The sequence below is a fragment of the Rana temporaria genome, chromosome 5, assembly GCF_905171775.1.
Source record: "Rana temporaria chromosome 5, aRanTem1.1, whole genome shotgun sequence".
Lineage (NCBI taxonomy): Eukaryota > Metazoa > Chordata > Amphibia > Anura > Ranidae > Rana > Rana temporaria.
In genome coordinates, this window is record NC_053493.1 from 391,363,237 (window position 1) to 391,380,992 (window position 17,756).

A 17,756-nucleotide genomic window follows, 5' to 3' on the forward strand; every position below is an offset into this window, starting at 1 on the left:
CACTGTGTGAGGGGGCGGAGATTGTCATTGTAACAGCTTTGTAAATTACATATAAGCTGTGTGTTGTACCATTTAAGTGTCTTGTTCCAGCAGTAAGCTCGGACTCATGTGTGGCTTATTGGGTGATCCCAGGAATATTCCTCCTCGTGGAATATTGGGGTGATTTGCTTTTATGGGAAGAAGGGAATATCATTCTAATACCGTCACATTTACATTATCAGATATAGTCATCAGGGATGAACTTTACCTTCATTGGAATCGTCATTTACAGTCTTATCTGGTGATAACCTCGCCAGCCTCCTAAAGAAAAAACAAACAAACATCAAGATAATTACCAGGAGACAAGCACTGCATTAAAAACGTAAACCATGACGATATGGAGGTCTATTTTTTTTAGTTTTAGTTTAGAAGTCATAAACTACTGGTTTAATTTTAACAGAGTAAGTCAATGATTGAAATTGGCTCAAAATGGATCCTGGTTGCCATAGGCACTGAACTTTATTTTTATTTTCTTAAAGAGGTTTGGGTTTACAAAAAAAAAAAAAAGCCTACGCAGGTAAGGGTTGTCATGTACATGTTTTTCCACCTTAATGCATTCTATGCATTAAGATGAAAAAAAAAAAAAACGATCAGCAGTCCCCCGTTTACTTACCTGAGCCCTCAAAAGTCCCGCGTTGTGAACGCGCTGGCTTCTCTGCCCATTCATTGGATGATTGATAGCAGGAGCCAATGGCTCCTGCTGCTGTCAATCAAATAAACGATGCAGTGCGGGCCCTGAGTGATACAGTCGGCAGCCATAGCCGCCAACTGTATCACGGGAACGTGCCTGCAAGCTAACCCACTTAGGAGAGCACTTCCCAGAAGGGGGTTGCCTCGTGTGGGAAGGAGCCGAGTCAGCTGCTGAAGGATCCCAGAAGACCTGAAACCAGGCCATTCTGTGCAAAACGAGCTGCACAGTGTAGGTAAGTATAACATGTTTTTATTTTTATTTTTTTTATTAAATAACAAAGGAACCCCCTTAACTATACTGACTAAGAGCCCATTCACACAGGGGCAACACGACTTCTAGCACGACTTTGGGAGGCAACTTGGATACCACTCGAGTATGAATCATCAGGCAACTTCAAGTCGCCTCCAGGACAGTACAAAGCAACTTCAAGTTGCCTCCAGGACAGTACAAAGCAACTTCAAGTCGCCTCCAGGACAGGAGGCTTTCCAGTGGCCAATCAAACAATAAGCTCTGTGGGAGGGAGAGGATTGCCTGAGAAATGCATGTTCTCTTCCTGTAATGTTGCTTCAGTTAAGACAGTGATCCGACTTCTGAATCAACTTCCATTGAAATCAATGGGTACAAGTCGCCTAGAAGTCGGATTGAAGTGGTACAGGAACCCTTTCTGAAGTCGGAGCGACTTCAGTAGTGTACATTAAGAAGGCTCTCATTCATTTCCATTCAGGGGCAACTTGAAGTCGGATCCCAGGTCGCCCCAGTGTGAACCGGCTCTAAAGATGAATAGTGGCCTTGCTATAGGCCATGTATGTACCTCATGAAGGCTGACTGAAATACATCCAAGAAATTGCCAAGCGAGGCCTAGTCATCACTGCTCACCTCCACCACCAGTGAACCCCCAAATTCTGAGCTCAGAGCTACGGCATCAGGTGAGAGGGTATGCAAGGGGGTTTGAATCAGAGAAAGAGCTTGCGCCTGTGATGGTGGAGGGAAGCAGCGATAACCAAGCTTCACATAGCAACATCCTGGGAGAATTTCAGTCAGAAGTTGGTAAATAACCTACACCTATAGCAAGGACATGATTAAACTATAGTCAGAGCTGCAGTGTTTGTTTTTATCTAGACGCCCCTTATCCGCATAGGCAGTTTTGTGTGGTATAGAAACAATGCAAGAACAACCAAACTTAATTTTAATAAAATATTCTTGATGTTGAAATATTAGACCTTTTTGCTCTCCTGGATCCACATCTTAAAGCAGAGTTCCCGGCTTTTATTTTCCTAAAAAACACCCCTGCGATGGTCACATCTTATACAATACATTGCAGTATATGTAGTCTTGTTGGCTAGTTCTGCCCAATTACTGTCGCCTCCTTCGCAAGCTCGCTCCCATCTTCAGTGTGGGCATCTGAAGCCCACTTGCAGCTCCTTTTCGGGATACAGTGCCGCTGGCTACCCAGCATGCACCTCCTGATCTTGCACATTGTGTACAAGGCGAGGAACACTCATTGTATTGCGGAGGCTGCCCATTGACTCTTGGGATTGAGGACCCTTATATCCCAGCCAATGAGCAGTCAGATATGATGTACAGTGGATATAAAAATTCTACACACCCTGTAAAAATGTCAGGTTTCTGTGATGTAATAAAAATGAGACAAAGAAATACATTTCAGAACTTTTGCTACCTTGAGCCCTGATTCACATTGCAGCGATTTGTCATGCCGAATCAGTGAAATTCCAAAAAGACGTTTCTGTACTACTATTGGCAACTTTGGGGTGCGATTTGTAGATATCTGTGCAGAAACCTGAAATCGCCTCCGAAGTCGGGACTGAAATGCAGGAATGAATTTGTGCGAGTTCACCTGAACTTACACGATTTCCTTCCCGATGTCAGTGTGAACCTAGGCTTAATGCGACTTATAAACTGTACAACTCAATTGGAAAACAAACTGAAATGTAGTTGCATAAGTGTGTACACCCTCTTATAACTGGGGGTGTAGCTGTGTTCAGAATTAAGCAATCACATTCAAACTCATGTTAAAGAGTCAGTACACACCTGCCAAAATGTAAAGTGCCTGTGATTAACCCCAAATAAAGTTCAGCTGTTCCAGTAGGTCTTTCATCCTAAGGGCCCTTTCACACGTACGGACCGTATGTTCGTATTTTCATCCGTCTGTTGCGGATGAAAACGGGATATACATGGGTCCCTATGATTACGGGTGTCAGCGGATGACCATCCGCTGACACCCGTACTTGTCTGCCTCTGCAATGATCTGCATTTGCAGACGGAAGAAAATCCTATTTTTCTTCCGTCTGCCGGATCGGATGAACACGGACATACGGTCCGTATTCATTCGATCCCCCATAGGGGAGAGCGGAGGAAAGACAGGGCGGTCCCTGCACCGTGTGACCATTGGACAGGTGCACTTCTGCCTGTACCTCACTGTGGCAAGGTACAGTGGATATAAAAAGTCTACACACCCCTGGTAAAATTTCGGGTTTCTGTGATGTAAAAAAAAGCGAGAGAATTTCATAACCCTTTTCCACCTTTTTAATGTGACCTATAAACTGTACAACTTTATAGTTGTACCTGAAATATTTTAGGTGGAGGCAAGTAAAAATAAAATAATACGGTTGCATAAGTGTGCACACCCTTAAAATTTGACAAATTTGACAAATTTGCTTGGAATCTAGGAGCCAGCTAAAAAAATTAGGAGCCAGTAACGCGCCCCGTCCCTTCGAGCTTGCATACGTGAGTAGCGCCCGCATATGAAAGCGGTGTTTAAACCTCACATGTGAGGTATCACCGCGATTGGTAGAGCAATATTTCTAGCCCTAGACCACACATCAGCATCAATTACCTGGAAAACCTTTTCTCCTCTGTGCCGTTCATGTTCTCGGTTTCATTAGTCTTGTCTAAGCTGGAATCTGAATAGTTATGTCCATTTTCAGGGTTTCGATTCCTTAATGACCGCAGGGCATGTTTCCCATCATCAGATGTATTGGCAAATGACCCCTATTTTGGAAGAATACAGAAAAAGCAATAGATTAACAAGAGAATATGGCTCTTCGTTGCATGCATAATTGTGTTGTGATTTTGGCACTGTGGGTATACAGAGGGCTAATAACCAACCTAACCTGATTACTTTTTCACTTCTTTAAAGCAGGATTCCACCTGCAAATTTTTTCTTCTTTTTTTTTTTTAAAGTCAGCAGCTACCAACAGTGTAGCTGCTGACTTCTAATAAGGACACTTACCTGTCCTAGGCGCCAGCGATGATGGGCCCCCGACGGCGATCGCTATCCTTACTGAGGGAAACAGGCAGTGGAGCCTTACGGCTTCACTGCCTGTTTCCTACTGCGCATCCGCTACTCGCACATCGCTTTGCGAATGGGCGGCTGCCTCCTGGGATACACAGTTCCCAGAAGGCAGCACACCCCATTCACCAGAAGACACAGCGATGCAGGATGAAGAGGACCGCGGTGGAGGAAGCGGCAGAAGAGCTACTTTCGCATAGCAACAGCCCTTTCTGGCAAGTATAAAAATTTATTTTTCAATTATTTTTATTTTTGAGTGGGTGGAACTCCACTTTAACCCCTTAACGCCCGCCGCACGACTATTTACGTCCGCACAATGGCACGGACAGGCAGAAGGACGTATATATACGTCCTTGCCTTCTAGCGGGTGGGGGGTCCGATCGGGACCCCCTCCGCTGCGTGTGGATCCCCTCGGGGAGCGATCCGGGACGACGGCGCGGCTATTCGTTTAAAGCCGCTCCGTCGCGATCGCTCCCCGGAGCTGAAGCACGGGGAGAGCCGTATGTAAACATGGCTTCACTGTGGCGGCGTATCGATCGAGTGATCCCTTATATAAGGGAGACTCTGTCGATGACGTCAGTCCTACAGCCACACCCCCCTACAGTTGTAAACACACACTAGGTGAACCCTAACTCCTACAGCGCCCCCTGTGGTTAACTCCCCAAAAAAAAAAAAAAAAAAAAAAAAAAGCAATAAAACTATCCCCTATTTTGTAAACGCTATAAATTTTGCGCAAACCAATCGATAAACGCTTAATGCGATTTTTTTTACCAAAAGTAGGTAGAAGAATACGTATCGGCCTAAACTGAGGAAAAAAAAAATTTTTATATATGTTTTTGGGGGATATTTATTATAGCAAAAAGTAAAAAATATTGCATTTTTTTCAAAATTGTCGCTCTATTTTTGTTTATAGCGCAAAAAACAAAAACCGCAGAGGTGATCAAATACCACCAAAAGAAAGCTCTATTTGTGGGGAAAAAAGGACGCCAATTTTGTTTGGGAGCCACATCGCACGACCGCGCAATTGTCTGTTAAAGCGACGCAGTGCCGAATCGCAAAACCTGGCCTGGGCATTTAGCTGCAAAATGGTCCGGGGCTTAAGTGGTTAAGAACTCACGCACAAGGAAAGAGGATGAAAATATGCTGGGTTTAAAAAAACGTTCTATGCATCAGTGTTTACTTGTGCAAAACTTCTGTATTCAGGCCAAAGATAGATGCAGAAAGCTTACAGCCATTGACTTGTATGGGAGGCTGCACATGGCATACAGCAGGAAAATGCCCAGAATATTTTTAGCCTCTTACCCACTTTTTCATGGAGCTTACTGCGATTTTCAGTATTTGTTACTCAAGACCGACAAGTGTTTTCGAAGATGCATCTGGTTGTTATACTTCCTATGGTACTCGCCAAGGTTATTAGCCTGAATAAGCGCATATCAGGTGAGGTTCAAATACTTGTGCAAGGTCTCTGAACTACAAAAGAACCAACAGTAGGAATGAGAATTTATTCCCATCAGAACCCCTTTAGTGGAAATACGCCAGCAAAGAAATAAAGGGCGGCCATTATTGAGCGTTTAGGTTCTGTCAGATATTTTTTAGCGCAAATCTCTATTACGGTAATTTGGTCTCCAAAAAGTGTCAGTGTCCAATTTGTCTGCCGCAATATTGCAGTCCCGCTATAAGTCGCTGATCGCCACCATAACTAGTTTAAAAATTCCAAAGTGTGAAGATGCTATAACTTTTGCGCAAACCAAAATATACGCTTATTGGGATTTTTTTTTTTTTTTACACCAAAAACATGTAGAAGAATGCATATTACCCATAATTGAAGAAATCAGAAAAACAAATCCAAAAAAATAAAATATTCAAACTTGTCCGTCTTTTTTTGTTTATAGCGCAAAAAAAAAAAAAATAACCGCAGAGGTGATCAAATACCACCAAAAGAAATCTCTATTTGTGTGTGTGTGTGGGGGGGGGGGGGGCACATACATTTTGTTACAGCATCATCACATGACCACACAATTGTTAAAGTAGCCTAGTACCGTTTCTCAAAAAAAATAATGGCCTGGCCTTGAAGGGGGTTAATCTTCCGAAGGTCAAGTGGCTAAACAAACACAATGAAAGCTGAGCGCAGATAAACATTTCCATGCCATTGCACAATCTTTAGATTTACCAACATGCCTGTAATCCTTCCATCACTACACAGCTATTGGTAAAGAAAGGCGATTCTACAGCTGAATTGTATGTAATGTGTTCACACACTAGTTGGGCCTTTAGCCTGGGTTCACATTGGAGCGGGTTTGAAATTGTGCGAATTCAACTGAACTCAGATATCTGTGCGGGTTCATGCAGATATCTATACAAACCGCACCCCGAAGTCACCAAAAGTAGTACTTCAACCACTTTTGGGATTCGCACTGTGCCCTTGCTGGCTATAGCCGCCAATTTGGCATTGCGATTTGACATGCCAAATACCTTCAATGTGAACATAGGCTTAGGCTGCATTCACACCCGACGCTGAAATACGCTGGAGGGGTGATTAACATTGTCGGCTATGGTTCACATCTCCACGCCGAACGCCGAAACGCCTGAAGCTCAAAACAAGTCGCGGACCCTTTTTTCAGGCGGCATTCGGCATAGCCGACAATGTTAATCACCCCTCCGGCGTATTGTAGGCTAAAAAACGCCGCATTTTGTTGCGGCAAATCGCGGGACAAAACGCCGCAATTTGTCGCGGGACAATACGCTGCGTTGAGGTGTGAATGCAGTCTTAGAGGAATTTTGAAAACACCTAAATATTCACCAATTACAACTTGCTAAGAAAAATAGCTCATCTGGAGTTACGAAGGTGCCGGAAGTAGTAAGGCAGGTTCGTACTATTACAGGTGCAAGAATCGCACATGCAACCAAAATCTGCAGGGCTGCAATTTATTCTTAATGGCACCCCACGCATAAAGCAAAAAAAAAAACACAACGCATTTGCGGGAAGTCGCATGGTGCGAAAGCACAATGTGATTACCCCGCTGCTCCGTTCTAAACATGGTGCAGGGCCATGTTTCCATTTTTGACCCATACAAAAAAAAAAAAAATCGCTGCTGCAAAACCGCCACAAAAATTGCAGGAAAGCTGCACTTTGTTCAGTCTGGGAAGGATTTGTCTAATCTCCTTAGGTTTGGAGCGGCCTCATCATTCCCCACCATACACACGGGTCCCATTCATCGGGAAATCCACTCAGGTGGTCCTCACTGACCTGGGATAACAGCGAGGCCGCAATGGCGGGCACGGCGAGGCCGTGCTGAGGGGAACTGATAAAGTCGTTGTTAATATTTATTTTTGCAACTTAATTCTGCATAAAACATTTTACAAGATAATTTATGAGGGCGTGATTAGCGGGAGAATTAGGGGAGGGGCAACTAGTGGCGAGTAACCCTTGAGGCCTGGCTAGTGGCTCAAGACTTGAAATGTTGAGCCCTGCATATACTATAATTATATCACTCACTTTATTGCTAAAATTACTCTGAAATTCAAGACGTAGCCAGGTGTAGCAATATGTCCGCATGGGTGTTCCATCAGATTATCGCTACCCGTCAGATCATGAAGTGTTTGGACCGCATCGCTTATGCGCAGTAAGTATTTTTTTGGTCCGAGCTTCACTTCCGTTACACCATCTGACGGGTCACGGTAATCTGATAGAACACCGGTGCCTTTAATGGATTAAGGCTCCATTCACACCTAGGCAGACAAATTGCGGTACAAATAGCGGCGTTTTGTACCGCGATTTGCGGCGACAAAACGCCGGTATTGTCCGCCTAGATGTGCCCCAGATTGACCCCCTCTATGGAGATGCTTCCCATCTCCTAGCCGAACGCCGCCTGAAAAAAAGGTCCGGGACCCTTTTTCAGGCGTTCGGCGTGGAGATGTGAACCATCTCCATAGAGGGAGATGTGTTCTCATCCCTCTGGCGGCAGCGGCGTAGCACTACAGGCGTTAAAACGCCTAGATGTGAATGGGGGCTTAGGATGCCGGGAGGCGAGGCTTATGATCATGTGACCGCCATAATGGTCTGTCACATGATTGGAAAGCTGATAGGAGCATTTTATTATCTGCCAGTGACTGTGCGCTCAGATCACAGCTGTTTTTGCAATATTGCACGCAACTATACGGCTGCTCGCAAAGAGGCCACATATTTGTGTGCGGCCAGCGCCAAGGAGGTTAAAGGTAAAGGTCTGTTTATTTTCTAAATAGGTTCCTTTAAGCTAGTGCATTGTTGGTTCACTTACCTTTTCCTTCAATTTCCCTTCTAAATGTTTTTTTTTAGTCTTTGAATCTCTCACTTCCTGTTCCTCAGTAAGCTTGCCCCCATCATGCAAGCCGTTCTGGCTGGGGGTTAGTCAGCGTGTTCGCCCCCTTCCTTGGGACTACATGCTGCGGGGAGACACTGTGAACGTTCGCGCCGACTAACCCCCAGCCAGAAGGGCTCGGATGATGGGGGGGGCAAGCTTATTGAGGAACAGGAAGTGAGAAATTCAGACAAAGAAAAAAAAAAACACACATTTAGAAGAAGGGAAAGCGAAGGAAAAAGGTAACCCCTATAAAGAGATCATCCAATCGGATTGGTACATGCACAGCCTAACAGAGAGCGCCCAATCGGATTGGAACATGTACGGCCTAATGGCAATCGTCCAGACTGAATCATGCGCAGCCTAACGGAGAAGGTCCAATCGCATTGGAACATGCACGGCCTAAACGGAGAAGGTCCAATCGCATTGGAACATGCACGGCCTAAACGGAGAAGGTCCAATCGCATTGGAACACGCACGGCCTAACGGAGAAGGTCCAATCAGATTGGAACACGCACGGCCTAACGGAGAAGGTCCAATCAGACTGGAACATGCACGGCCTAACGAAAGGTCCAATCAGATTGGAACACGCACGGCCTAACGGAGAAGGTCCAATCGCATTGGAACATGCCCGGCCTAACGGGGATGGTCCAATCACATTGGAACATGCACGGCCTAAACGGAGAAGGTCCAATCGCATTGGAACATGCGCAGCCAAACGGAGAAGGTCCAATCAGACAGGAACATGCACGGCCTAACGGAGGGTCCAATCAGACTGGAACATGCACGGCCTAAACGGAGAAGGTCCAATCAGACAGGAACATGCACGGCCTAAACGGAGAAGGTCCAATCACATTGGAACATGCACAGCCTAAACGGAGAAGGTCCAATCACATTGGAACATGCACGGCCTAACGGAGAAGGTCCAATCAGACTGGAACATGCGCGGCCTAACGGAGAAGGTCCAATCACATTGGAACATGCACGGCCTAACGGAGAAGGTCCAATCAGACTGGAACATGCACGGCCTAACGGAGAAGGTCCAATCACATTGGAACATGCACAGCCTAAACGGAGAAGGTCCAATCGCATTGGAACATGCACGGCCTAACGGAGAAGGTCCAATCACATTGGAACATGCACAGCCTAAACGGAGAAGGTCCAATCACATTGGAACATGCACAGCCTAAACGGAGAAGGTCCAATCAGACTGGAACATGCACGGCCTAACGGAGAAGGTCCAATCACAATGGAACATGCACGGCCTAACGGAGAAGGTCCAATCAGACTGGAACACGTACGGCCTAACAGAGCGCCCAATCTGATTGGACCATCTCCGTTAGGCCGTACATGTTCCAATCGGATTTTTGAGCTCTGTTAGGCTGAACATGTTCTAATCTGATTGGGCGCTCTGTTCGGCCGTGCATGTTCCAATCAGATTGAAACATGTATGACCTAATGGAGATCATCCAGACAGGAACAAGCACGGCCTAGCGGAAATTGCCCAGATTGTAGTGTAAGGTCAGTTTTGAGGAGATCAGCCAATCAGTTGTATGGCCCATGTAACAGATCGTACAGTGTATGATGGTGTAGGTGTCCCCCGTGATCTCCCCTCACCTTGGTCCGGCGCCCCTCCTCTCCCCCGGTCGGTTCGGATCTCCGGGTTCCCCGGCGGTTCAGACTCACGAATTCGGAGCTGGAGTCGAGCAGCGAGTCGTCGTCCTCTTTGTATGGCGTACTCCTGGCCCCGGTCGAGCTCCGTAGTTGCACCATGGCGGCGGCCTCCTCCTCACACAGCTTCTTACCGCCAACACTTCCAAATTCTGGCGCCACAACCTTCCCTCGCACACAGCGAGCTTCCTCAACAGATCCCTCCGCCACCGAGCTGCCTACTAATCCGCGCACAGCACCGACACCCTCGCCGTCCTTCCGAACAGTCCCGAACCCCCTCCGTCCTTACAGAGCACACGCCGCGGTCGGGGGAACGCTCCGGCCAGGTGGGCGGTGGAAACTCGTTTGGACTATTTGTCGCGGCGCGAAACCGTCGGCGGAGGGATCTATTAGGTTTCCAATGGTTTGCAGTTCAGTTTTGGCGCGGAAGGTCAAAGATGAATCCGATTGGCTCTCTGTCACGAGGGCACGCCCCCTCCAGCGTGCTGACACGTCCAACACTGAGTCTGGCGCATGACAGTGGGCGGGGCGTGTGAGTTTACTGAGGGTTGTTTTCCTGTTGATCGGGCGCTGATTGGTTGAGGGAGCTGGGAGGGGATTTGGCGGGGGGAAATAGGTCTGCTGCACCAGATTGTGTTGTCGGATGACAGTTTCCGATTACTTGTTTCCGGGGGAGAGAGTTTAGTGTGACACCGGCTGTCACCACTGTGTGTGTAATGGAAGAATGGAGAGGTGTGTCCCTGTGTAGTCATGACTCCCTCCTCCCAGGACAGGGATCTCCTTCCACCCCGCACTGACTGCCCCTACACCAGCTGTTACTGGTAAGAGGGGCCACGCCATGACCAGGGGACTGTTATACATGTGCAGGTAGTCTGGATAATACTATAGCGCTGTTCCGTCAGATTAGGCGACCCTTTAGAATTGATAAACGGAAGTGACGTTTCGTCGCCTCCATCTTGCTACACCCTGCACTCCCCCATAGTAACGATACACCGAGAAGCGGGCGAGCGGACATCTTGTTACACCCACCGGAGTTATGCATTTCACAGTTATTTTTAACAGTAAACGGAGCTTGTATAGTTAAATACAGGGTTTGCAAATCCATCAGACTGCTTACATGTTGAATTATAAAATCAGCGTTGTTCTGTCAGGTTAGCAAACTTGTGCGATCAGCAGGTTTACCGCTGCTTTTAAAATTCAACATCAAAACAGTCCGTCGGATTTCAAAATCCTGTATTTCACCTTATAAGCTTTGGGCTAGATTCAGGTAGCCGGCGCATTGTTACGGCGGCGTAGCGTATCGTATTTACGCTATGCTGCCCTAAATCAGAGAGGCAAGTGCTGTATTCACAAAGCACTTGCCTCCTAAGTTGCGGCGTAGTGTAAATGGGGCCGGCGTAAGCGCGCCTAATTCAAATGAGTATGAGGGGGGCGTGTTTTATGTTAATGGGTGGTGACCCAACGTGATTGACGTTTTTTACGAACGGCGCATGCGCCGTCCTTGTACATATCCCTGTGTGCATTGCTCCAAAGTACGCCGCAAGGACGTATTGGTTTTCGACGAGAGCGTAAATTACGTCCAGCCCTATTCACAGACGACTTACGCAAACAATGTAAAAATCACACTGAGGAGTTTTTCAGGCGGTATAGCGCCTAAATACCGCCTGAAAAATTCCTGCCCATCCTTCTCATTGTGAAAGCCCGAGGGCTTTCACACTGAGGCGATGCGCTGGCGGGAGAGAAAATAATCTCCTGCAAGCAACATCTTTGGAGCGGTGTGTATACCGCTCCTTCTCATTTAAAACAATGGGAAACCGCGGTAATACCGCCTCTGCAGAGGCGCATTGCGGGTGGGATTAACCCTTTATCGGCTGCTAGCGGGGGTTAATACTAGGGTTGTCCCGATACCACTTTTTTAGGACCGAGTACAAGTACCGATACTTTTTTTTAAGTAGTCGCCGATACCGAATACTGATACTTTTTTTAAAATGTGTCCCCAAATGCAGCCATGTCCCCCCACAGATGCAGCCATTGTCTCCCCCCATGCAGCCATTGTCTCCCCCCATGCAGCCATTGTCTCCCCCCATGCAGCCATTGTCTCCCCCCATGCAGCCATTGTCTCCCCCCATGCAGCCATTGTCACCCCCCATGCAGCCATTGTCACCCCCCATGCAGCCATTGTCACCCCCCATGCAGCCATTGTCACCCCCCATGCAGCCATTGTCACCCCCCATGCAGCCATTGTCTCCCCCCCATGCAGCCATTGTCTCCCCCCCATGCAGCCATTGTCTCCCCCCCATGCAGCCATTGTCTCCCCCCATCCAGCGTCTCCCCCCATGCAGCCATGTCCCGCTTACCTGCATCCCCGCTGCCGCCGACTGTGTAATACGCCGGGAACATTACAAATTTGAATCGCTGTAATGATTGGCGCCGCGCTGCGTATAGACACTCCCCCTCGCTCGGGATTGGACAGTTCACCCGAGCGAGGGGGAGTGTCTATGCGCGGTGCGAATCATTACAGCTATTCAAAGCTGTAATGTTCCCGGCGTATTACACAGTCGGCGGCAGCGGGGATGCGGCGAATGGCGGCGGGATGCGGCGTCACGGCGGCGGCGGGGGGGGGGGAGGAAGTATTCTATATTGGTATTGGGGGTATTTGCGGGAGTACGAGTACTCCCGCAAATACTCGGAATCGGTCCCGATACTGATACTAGTATCGGTATCGGGACAACCCTAGTTAATACCGCACCGTTAGCGGCCGAATCCAGCGGCAATTCCGACGATATAGCGCTGCTATTTTTAGTGGCGCTATACCGCCACCGCACCTCCCGCCCCAGTGTGAAAGGGGCCTTAGGCTTGTCTTCCAGTTTAAAAGTTCCAAATCATTCCCCACTCTATTTAAAGCGGAGGTTCACCCTCAAAATGAACTTTCTATCTATGCTATCTGCGGCCTTAATAAAGGCTTGTAGCGTTGTCATTTTTTTTAAAATCTGTACACTTACCTGTCTTCAGCCTCACTTCCGGGTCTTCTTCCTTGTGGGGAGTGGGCGTGTCGCTCCTTTTCCCCGACGGGGAGCTCTGCACAATGTCTCCTGGGAGTGAGTGTTGATCCTCCCAGGAGACGCGATGTGCTCGATGCATAGATGATTGACGTGCGGGTAAAGCGCGTCACGCCTTCCGAAAATATCCGAGGGGGACTCGACAACGGCGCCTGACGTGTGGAGCTGACTGCGCAGGCGCCGTAAAGTGCCGAGACCCACCTCGGATATTTTTGGAAGGCGTGACGCGCTTTACCCGCACGTCAATCATCTATACCTCGTCTTAGGAACGCCTACTCCCAGAGGGAGCGAGAACAACGATAAGACGGTAAGTACAGCGGATAAAAAAAAAAATCCAGCATACTGTCGATGTCAGCAGTATGCTGGATGTAACGGTATATAGATGTTTTAGGGTGAACCCCCGCTTTAAAGCTAACTAGAGCTGCACGATTAATCGTAAAGAATCAAAATCACGATCCTTTTCCCTTCCCGATCTTCAAAACAACATCTTTCTAAGTGCAGAGAGTTCTCACAGCTGGAAAAACAAAATCCAGGCAGCCTGCCAAGTTTTATTACAATGCAGCGAATAAGTAAGAAACAAAGTATCTCTTCGTTCTTTTATCAATGGAAAGAACTCCGGCGTGTAGATGAAGGAAGTTTAATTAACCACTTCCATACAGGGCACTTATACACCTTCCCGCCCAGACCAATTTTTAGCTTTCAGCGCTGTTGCACTTTGAATGACAATTGCGCGGTCATGCTACACTGTACCCAAACTAAATTTTTATCATTTTGTACCCACAAATAGAGATTTCTTTTGGTGGTATTTGATCACCTCTGGGATATTTATTTTCTGCAAAAAATAAATAAAAAATGACCGAAAATTTAGAAAAAAAACGCTTTTTTTTGTTTCTATTATAAAACATTGTAAATAAGTAAGTTTTCTCCTTCACTGACGGGCACTGATAAGGCGGCACTGATGGGCACCGATGAGGTGACACTGATGTGGTGGCATTGATGGGCACTCATATGCGGCACGGCTGGGCATGGATAGGCGGCACGGCTGGGCACGGATAGGCGGCACAAATGGGCACTGATGGGTGGCACGGATGGGCATAAATGGGCACTATTGTATGTGTTTTACTAATGGATGCCAATCAGTGATGCCCATTGTGGGCACTGATTGGCATCCATTGCGGCACTGATTGGCATCCATTTTTTGTGTCCTCATCCCTGGTGGTCTAGGGTGGCATACCTTTTATTTTTTTAATTCCTGGTGGTCCAGTGGGCATCCTCGGTGGTCCAGTGGGCATCCTCGGAGGGGCTGTGCTGATAATCGATCAGCACAAACCCCCTGTCGCAGGAGCAGCCGATTGGCTCTCCTCTACTCGCGTCTGACAGAAGCGAGTGAGGAAAAGCCGATTACCGGCTTTTCCTGTTTACATCGTGATCAGCCGTGATTGGACACGGCTGATCACGTGGTAAAGAGTCTCCGTGAGAGACTCTTTACCTTGATCGGTGTTGCGGGGTGTCAGACTGACACCCTGCAACAACGATCGCCGCGATGCGTATGACGTCCAGTCAGGATTCTACAACCACTTTGCCGCCGTCAATTTGTCATTGGCGGGCGGCAAGTGGTTAAAGACCAAACCTTTTCTGACATTTGTTGCGCACAAGTAAAAAATCATTATTTTCTGCTAGAAAATTACATGCAACACACAAACATTATATATATATATATATATATACTTTTTTTTAGCAGAGACCCTAGAGAATAAAATGGTGGTTGTTGCAATATTTTATGTCACACATTATTTGCGCAGCGGTTTTTCAAAAGCAATTTTTTTTGAAAAAATACACTTTAATGAATAAGAAAAAACGAAACCGTAAAGTTAGCCCAATTTTTTTGTATAATGTGAAAGATGATGTTGCACCGCGAGAATCGTGATCTTTATTCCAAGCAAAACAATTGTGATTCTCATTTTAGCCAGAATCATGCAGCTCAAAGCTAACAAAAATGATATATTTTGATGAGCGATCGTTTTAAAAATGAATGCCAATGTCTCAGATCTTTGCTGCAACGTGACTTGTTCATTTTCCTTTCTTGCACAGTGAAGAAAATGTCTGGAAGCTCTGTGAGTACGTCCGAGATCGGAGTGAAAGGCCTCTGCAAGAAATTTATGCTGTATTCCTGTCCAATGAAAAAAGAATGGTGAGACACACACACACCTCATATACCATCTGTCTTGGGACTAGTAAATTCGTTCAGTTTCTAATTCGTTTTTTAACGAAAATTCGGAAATTTGTGTTAATGAATTTTTTATTTCCGCATTTTCCGACTTCCGAAAATTTTTAATTTCCGGATTTTCGAAAATTCTAATTTTCGTATTTCTGAAATTTTCGTATTTCCGAATTTTTAATTTTCGAATTTTCGTATTTCCCAATTTCGAATTTTAGATTTTCGAGCTAGATTTTTGAATGTTACAATTTCGAATTTTCTAATTTTTCATTTTCGAAAATTCGAAATTTCGAAAATGAAAAATTAGAAAATTCTGAATTTCTAAAATTTGAAAATTAAAAAAAAAAAAAGTTAATTTTTTTTTAGTATTTCCGAAAATCGGAAATTCGGAAATACGAAAATTCGGAAATTAAAAATTCGGAAATACGAAAATTAGAATTTTCGAAAATCCGGATATTCGGAAATTAAAAATTTTCGGATTTCCGAATTTTCGTATTTCCGAATTTTGGATTTTCGGAAATACTAAAAAAAAATTAACTTTTTTTTTTTTTTTTTTTAAATTTTCAAATTTTAGAATTTTAGAAATTCAGAATTTTCTAATTTTTCATTTTCAAATTTCGAATTTTTCATTTTCGAAATTTCGAAAATGAAAAATTAGAAAATTCGAAAAATAACAAATTTGAAAATTAGAATTTTTAATTTTCGAAAATTAAAAAATTCGAAATTGTAACATTCAAAAATCTAAAGTTCGAAAATCGAAAATTCGAAAATGGGAAATTTCAGAATTTTTTGAATTTCCAATTTTTTATTTTTTTCATTTTCGTTTTTTTTCGGGAATTTCGTTTTTTCGGTTTTTTTTTTTTTTTTTTTGCTTTTTCCCGAATTTCCTAAAAAAAAAAAAAAAAAAAGAAAATAACATAAACGAAAGAAAATTTTTTTTTTGGCAGTGCACATGTCTACTTGGGACTCTTTCACACGGGTGCCTTGGCCCATACAGTGTGAAGGAGCTGTGTAAAGACAGCCTATGTTTCTGTATGGGGATGCAGTGGCTGTACACACACTTGTATATCAGGTGAATGAATAAAGTGTCATTCCATTAAAACCACCAAATTGGCATAATCCGTTTTTTGTTGTTTGGAAATTGTACATTTTTTTTTTTTCCTCTTGCATACAGATACCTATTTGGAAACAGCAATGTGGTAGGCGAGATGAACCTGTAATATGGGTGAGTATCATGCTGGGTTATCCCATACTGATGTTGTACAAATTAGTCTGTTTGAACTGCATTGCCTTCAGCCTTTGGCCCGGATTCAGATAGATTCCTCTATCTATCTGCTGGCGTAACATATCTACGATACGTTACGCCGCCGTAACTTTTGGCGCAAGTTCCGTATGCAGAAAGAAATTGAGCCCTTAGTTACGGCGGCGTAACGTATGTGTGGCGGCGTAAGCCCGCCTAATTCAAATGGGGATGTTGGGGGCGTGTTTTATTTAAATTTCACTTGACCCCGCATATTTGAAGTTTTTTGTGAACGGCGCATGCGCCGTTCGTGAAAGAATCCCAGCGTGCATGATCGAAATTACACCGCAAAGCCTCATTGGTTTTGACGTGAACATAACTTACGCAAAGCCCTATTCGCGAACGACTTGCGCAAACGACGTAAAATTTTCAAAAAACTTGGCGCGGGAACGACGTCCATACTTAACATTAGCTACGCCTCATATAGCAGGGGTAACTTTACGTTAGGCTTTTTCCTGCGTAAACGACGTAAAAAAATGCGGCGGAACGTACGTTTCTGAATCGGCGTAAATACCTAATTGGCATATTCCTCGCGTAACTATACCATACTATATTCACACCACCTAGCGGCCAGCGTGAATATGCAGCCTAAGATACGACGGTGTAAGACACTTACACCTGGCAGATCTTAGGGAAATCTATGCATAACTGATTCTCTGAATCAGGCGCATAGATACGACGGCCCGCACTCAGAGATACAACGGCGTATCCGGAGATACGCCGTCGTATCTCCTATCTGAATCCGGGCCTTTGACTTTATCAAGATGGTGAGTGGAGAAAATGACACAATGGGGGGGTTATTTACTAAAGGCAAATCCACTTTGGGTGCAAAGTGCACTTGAAATTGCACTTGGAAGTGCAGTCGCTGTAAATCTGAGTGGTAGAAATGAGGGGAAGCTCTGCTGATTTTATCATCCAATCATGTGCAAGCGAAAATGCTGTTTTTTATTTTCCTTGCATGTCCCCCTCGGATCTACAGCGACTGCGCTTGTAGTGCAAAGTGGATTTGCCTTTCGTAAATAACCCCCAATAGGTGGCTGAGTTGAAGAATCCAATAAAGAATGAAAAGTCGCCAGCACTCCATATTTAGTTTCCCCCACTTTACTGGGGGAAGGATCATGATACAAAATC

General features: G+C 45.4%; 2 protein-coding genes across 5 annotated transcripts in view; one reads left to right on the forward strand and one right to left on the reverse strand.

The window, feature by feature from the left end:
• ATAD2 (ATPase family AAA domain containing 2) overlaps nt 1–10,445 on the reverse strand; it is a 69,283-nt gene extending 58,838 nt beyond the window's left edge. The window contains exons 1-3 of one of the 2 annotated variants that reach the window (XM_040354923.1): nt 9,995–10,445; nt 3,585–3,739; nt 248–300 (exon numbers count right to left, since the gene is read on the reverse strand). In XM_040354923.1, the coding sequence (XP_040210857.1) occupies nt 248–300; nt 3,585–3,739; nt 9,995–10,150 (364 nt within the window). In that variant the 5' untranslated portion in view covers nt 10,151–10,445. The remainder of the gene's footprint in view (nt 1–247; nt 301–3,584; nt 3,740–9,994) is intronic. The other variant, XM_040354922.1, reaches the window with a different exon arrangement.
• NTAQ1 (N-terminal glutamine amidase 1) overlaps nt 9,883–17,756 on the forward strand; it is a 42,485-nt gene continuing 34,611 nt past the window's right edge. The window contains exons 1-3 of one of the 3 annotated variants that reach the window (XM_040354926.1): nt 9,883–9,898; nt 15,199–15,298; nt 16,500–16,550. In XM_040354926.1, coding sequence (XP_040210860.1) covers nt 15,296–15,298; nt 16,500–16,550 — 54 coding nt within the window. In that variant the 5' untranslated portion in view covers nt 9,883–9,898; nt 15,199–15,295. Of the gene's footprint in view, nt 9,899–10,658; nt 10,916–15,198; nt 15,299–16,499; nt 16,551–17,756 lie in introns of those variants that run through there. The other 2 variants (XM_040354925.1, XM_040354924.1) reach the window with 2 other exon arrangements.